We start from the raw sequence: 5883 nt of genomic DNA, 5'->3' as shown, positions 1-5883 counted from the left end.
ATACATACATACATACATACATACATACATACATACATACATACATACATACATACATACATACATCTGTAGGTGGCGGTAAGTGCGCCTTAAGTTGGTTGCCATCCACCGTTAAAAAAAAGAAGAAGAAAAACAAGGCTCTTTCCATAGGCTTTGACTGGTTCGCGCGCTCACTTTGAGTTTCTTGAGAGACTTGAAAGCAGCAACACTCTGCGATTTGGAGAGAAGAAAGCGCCAAAACTTTCTTTCTAGCAATAAACAGCTACTCCGCTACAAACATGCATGTGATTAAAAGAGGTATTGTAACCAAGTTAACTTCTTTTTTTCCTTTTTTGGTTTCAGATAATTAACTGCAATAATACGCTGTTTAGGGTTATTGTTATACAATAATGTTTATGCAATCTCTCCCAATATTTGCAGAGTGAAAGATGGATGGAGTGTTTCACTCTAGTTTCCTTTCAGAAAGTCTAGTTCAGATGTGTTTTTGTTTCTGTGCAGTTTCCGCCGAAACATTGAACAAAGACTCCGCTTATGAAATGTCTGTTGTTGACTTCTTTGTTTGCTCGAAGATTTTCTCTTAGTTAATTTCTCTTAACATTGTATATTTAAAATAACGTTGTTTTTTATAAACTAAAGCTAAAAGTATTAATTGACTAGTGACGGTTGCATTATTGGCGCGCACCTTCTGTTGTATCTCGTCAAACAGGTGTTCATTAATTGCTCTGCGGGCTCACCCATCTGAGCCGCGCCAAACAAACTCAGCAATCATTTAGCTGCTCTGATTGATATAATAAATACCAAACCCTCTCTTGTATTTTCAGATGGGCGCCATGAGGCAGTTAGTTTTGATAAAATCACTTCCCGCATCCAGAAGCTCTGCTATGGACTCAACAGTGACTTTGTGGACCCTGTAAGTGTAGAGAAATGAGTTAAACTGGATTCTATAATCTGCCTTAACCTGCATCATGTAACCGCTCCTCTGTATTTCTGCAGGCCCAGATTACAATGAAGGTGATCCAGGGTCTGTACAGCGGGGTCACCACTGTGGAGCTGGACACCCTGGCTGCAGAGACCGCTGCCACCCTTACCACCAAACATCCTGACTATGCAATCCTGGCCGCTCGGATCGCGGTTTCCAACCTGCACAGAGAGACCAAGAAGGTTTTCAGTGGTATGAATGCTTTTCATGTGTAGTTACAATCGTCCTGTTCTATAACCATTCAGTGCATAGTTGTGCAATGTATAATGTGCAATTACTATTTGATTCCCAGTTCAATAACCTGTTTCTCTAAATTTGACACCCAGTGCAATAACTATATATACAATGATATAAATATAAATTTATATAAATACCCTGTGCAATAATCCCATATAATAATTCTACTAAAAAAGAAGCAGTCATATGTGGACTATGTACTATATATAGGGGAGTGTTGGCCAAATGGGTTAGAGCAGTGCGCTTGTGCTCTGAGAAGTACCCAGTCGATCCCCACAGCTTCCACACTGCTCCCCAGGCGATTATTTATATAGATGTATAATCTCATGCACCTTTTTCTTCCTTTGACTGTTTGAGCTGATTTAACAAGTACATTTCTCCACTGTGAGATCAATAAAGTTAATCAATCGATGCTTTAGAAAAGTATTCAACCCCCCTGAATGATTATATATTTTATCATATTACATCAACATTATTGTTGTGTTTTTTTTTTGTTGTTGTTGTTTTTTTTTAACTGAAGCATGCTGCTTCATTTGTATGCTCGTAAGTTTAAATCTAGCATGCGGCTGAAGCATCTTTGCTGCTCTAGCTGAGCGGTCAAAAACTGGGTCTGATGTGCATTGGGCGGAGCTATCCTATCCTTTCTTTGCCTGTAATAAGCAGCTATATACGCTGTCATAAGTGGTTAAAAAAGTAGTTTTAATATGTTTTTAAGTGGAAAAAGTCCACCTTAAAACTTCATCTGTGCAGTCAGTTCATCAAGATTAGGATCCAGCCTTCAAAAATTGCTTCTCTGTCAAAGCATGCTGAGGGACCTTTTCCTGTGCCTTGATGTGCGTCAACCATTGACTTTGCATGTAAACTCACTGCTATTGCTGCCTCTGCTGCTTGCAGTCTGAACAAAGCATGAGGCATTAAAGTTTTATTAGAAAACATAAATGAACAAACATTATCATAAAGACCTAGAAACACAGCAGACAGGTCAGGTATAAAGCTGAAGAGAAGTTTAAAGCAGGTTTGGTCGTGAGACAATATTCTAATCTGTAAAAGATCTTACAGAGCAACAATTAATCGAGCAGCAAGCCTACTACACCTAGCCATTTTCTTTAGCCAACAGGGACATCAGTAGTAAAAGAGTCGAAGTCCCTGGTAACTCTGGAGGAGCTGCAGAGCTCCATAGATCAGATATGAAAGAAGGGAATAGATTTGTAACACATTTTAGTGTGGCTGAGAGGAGCCAACGGTCTGCAAATGCATATATACGCAGCAAATGCATAAAGTACAGTAAAACCTCTTTCCCACTGAAAATACCGCATTAATGCACGTTTCTCAAACATGGGTTGATGCGTTAATGATCGGCATTTGGCTCCCTTCCCACTAGCAGAAAAAGCTGTGTCTAACCCCTAGATCCCAAGCGTGTCTGGTGGCGCCATCATGCTGGGTTACCATTGATGATGTCACCAGTGCGACAGAAATCAGGAAAGTAAACAATGGAGAGCAAAAATGAAGGAAGCCAGGGCATAGTCAGCGTGCTTTATTGTTTCGCGCTATTATCCATTTACTACTTCTTTTCGTTCATGATTTCAGTTGTCACCTGCATTGGACCTGCTTTTTTATTTTTTATAAATGAAATAAAGAAGGGCATTTTAATAACATATTGTGTACAACTTATTCAGTACAAGTATATTTATTTGCGTAGTTTAACCATTATCCCCCTACTAATATTATCTAGAGACTACTAACATGAGGTGAAATGCAGCTTCAGACGAGCCGTGCGTGTGGTGATTTTTCAAAGACGCTTCTGTTCTAATCCACACAGCTTTGTTCTGTGTTCTCCCAAAGTCCATATTTCCCATGTTCTTTTCAAGAACTTGGCAAGGAAGCGAGTATTGACTCTTGTGAATTGTGAAACAGAGTGTGTTTATGGTTTAGACTCTTCGTCAAAAACACTCTCCTTTATGCAGGGCTCAGTTGCAGCCTTTTGTAACACTGTGCCATTTGCATGCGCTTTGTGTGTTGATTCTTCTTGTGTGTTTTTTGTGTTAGTTTTTTTATTTGCTGCTCACTCATGTACTTGCAGGGCGTCTGCACCAGTACCAGCATAGAAGAGTATAAGCATGACCTTCTTTTTAATCACTCGCTGTACCTTCCTAATAAGATTTCTCTTACTTGCTCTGCCCTACCTTCATGTAAAACCAACAACCTGCCTGTTTCTCTCCTAGATGTGATGGAGGACCTGTACAACTACGTCAACCCCTTAAACAAACGTCACTCCCCTATGATCTCCAAGGAGACACTCGACATTGTCCTTGAAAACAAATCTGTAAGTCAACATGGGACAGCGCCTAATGTTTAGGCTTTTTATGTTCATCTTGAACTGTTTACATGAATGTAATAACCACCAATCTTTGCAGGTCCTCAACTCAGCCATCATTTACGACAGAGACTTCTCCTACAACTTCTTTGGTTTTAAGGTAAGATGTTTTGCTCTCTTTGGTAGTCGCATTTCAAACATTTAGCAGAGACACTGACAGATTTTTTTTTTTTGCCCTTGTAGACTCTTGAGCGTTCCTATTTGCTGAAGATCAATGGCAAAGGTGCGTTTCCTCACCTTTTCAGAGCTGACTGCAGAAGTATGGTTCAAGTCATATATCATTCTATAATCTTAAACTGTTTTTCTTTCTTTTTTTAGTTGCAGAGAGACCCCAGCACATGCTGATGAGAGTGGCAGTCGGGATTCATAAAGATGACATTGATGCAGCTGTTGAAACTTACAACCTGCTTTCAGAGAAGTGGTTCACCCATGCCTCTCCTACCCTGTTCAACGCAGGCACCAACAGGCCTCAGCTGTCCAGGTAACGAAGGAAAAGCTCCTGTTAGAGGTTCACCTTCACTCATCAAGGGGATGAATAACCTTTACTTTCTTCTTCTTTTTTTTTCCTATTCGGGCAATTTCACAACAAATAACGCAAGATTTGAGGCAGAAGCTTCATTTATTGGGGATTTTCTTGGATCCATACTGGATTTACAGGCTCGGCTATAAAAAAATTTTTACGATTGACATTTTTGTTTGTGCTTCAGTATTTGAAAACTCTTCTCATTAGAGCTTGTAAAACTGTAAATGGTCTAGTTTCCTGTTAACTATCAAGTTGAACGTCAGCTTTCTTAATCCATCTGAAAGTTGGACTATTTTTGTCCAATTTTCAGCCGTCTATCTGTTGACTTGAGTAAGATTTGGAAGTTTTCCTCTTTCTCCAGTATATCCAGTTATTAAACAATCCCACAGCATGATGCTGCCATCACCACCTCTGACAGATGGTACCATGCTTCCAGGTTCAACACATCTCCTGTGTTGCGGTGGCCCAATGGATCAATCTTTGTGTTGTCTAACCACCATGCTGGCAGGCTGCTACCAATTTTGGTTCAGTTTTAACTCAGATGTGTTCGTTTTTGTCTTTATTTATAAAAACGGGAAAAGATCAAAAGATGGGGCCTGAATCGGTCGGCATAATTTAAGGATAGTTTCTGATCTGCAGAACATTGAAAAAACATAAATGTTAACATTAAACCAACGAATACTGCAAACAACACAGACATACCGCATTTGCATTGCTCTAAAGATGCGCAGGGAAAAGTGTCCAGCAGATGGCGCCCAAGCTTTAGTGTAGAAAAAGCTCAATTTCTGCTGAAACAGTTTTTTAAAGCTGGTAGATGCAGATGGACCAAGTGGATCAGACATTTTTATGGTTTTTAGGTCGCAATGTAACAAACTGCATAATCAGCACAATTTAGAACCACTTTAAAATCTGTGACAAAATAAACAAGATATTTACTTTGTTGTTTGCTCTTCTGATTTCTGTCACACTGGTGACATCATCAACGCTAACCCAGCTGCAGAGGAAAGAGGTCACACAGCTACCAGCTTGGGTTAGACCCATTTTTGCCAATAGGAAGGCAGCCAAAGGCTGATTGTTGGCGGGTCGACCCATGTTTGAAAAACACGCCATAACGCAGTATTTTCAGTCGGAAAGAGACTTATGATTAGATGTACTCTCAGTCAGGAGAAATACACACATTCTGTTTCCCAAACATTTATTTTCAGATGTTTTACCTTAAAAAAGAAACATGATAAATTATTTACATTTAACATATATTTTAACTTTGATTTGAAAGAAATCATTCAAGCATGAAAAAAGTTTTTTTTATGCAGTTCATATATTAATGAAAATCCCAAAGTGCTACAAGAGTAAAACAAATATATAAAAAACATAAGATAAGACATCATTAGGCTACAAATGCCTTTTTAAAATGAGAAGCTTTGAAGCTCTTCAGTGTCTGTGGGACCTTAAGCTGGTCTGGAATAGGCAGGCAGTTCAGTAGCCTATCAGTGCTGGTGGCTGGTCCTGGGGGTTTTATCCTAAATCTGGAGGGGGAAGCCAGCAGGTTTCTCACCAGCTTTTTCACTGTTGAACTGTTGAAACTCTAATAAAGACTGCATCACACTTGAAAACATATTTGCACTACCAAAATGGCTTTTTTTTCATAACCCTTTTAAATAGAACACAACTGATTGTTCTACAGGTGCTGGTCATAAAATTAGAATATCATGAAAAAGTAGATTGATTTCAGTAATTCCATTTAAAAAGTGAAACTTGTATATTATATTC

General features: G+C 39.1%; 1 protein-coding gene across 1 annotated transcript in view; it reads left to right on the top strand.

Moving 5' to 3' along the window:
- Window positions 1-138: 138 nt before the first annotated feature.
- The window catches only part of LOC107098236 (ribonucleoside-diphosphate reductase large subunit-like), a 14799-nt gene continuing 9054 nt past the window's right edge, over window positions 139-5883 (top strand). Inside the window, exons 1-7 of the mRNA XM_015395766.1 lie at window positions 139-297; window positions 822-910; window positions 994-1171; window positions 3439-3539; window positions 3631-3690; window positions 3774-3813; window positions 3909-4071. Coding sequence (XP_015251252.1) covers window positions 279-297; window positions 822-910; window positions 994-1171; window positions 3439-3539; window positions 3631-3690; window positions 3774-3813; window positions 3909-4071 — 650 coding nt within the window. The 5' untranslated portion in view covers window positions 139-278. The remainder of the gene's footprint in view (window positions 298-821; window positions 911-993; window positions 1172-3438; window positions 3540-3630; window positions 3691-3773; window positions 3814-3908; window positions 4072-5883) is intronic.

The sequence above is a fragment of the Cyprinodon variegatus genome, unplaced genomic scaffold (assembly GCF_000732505.1).
Source record: "Cyprinodon variegatus isolate N-32 unplaced genomic scaffold, C_variegatus-1.0 Scaffold760, whole genome shotgun sequence".
NCBI classification, from domain to species: Eukaryota; Metazoa; Chordata; class Actinopteri; order Cyprinodontiformes; family Cyprinodontidae; genus Cyprinodon; species Cyprinodon variegatus.
Note: the sequence above shows the minus strand (reverse complement) of the source record. Positions and strands in the feature narration are given on the sequence as shown.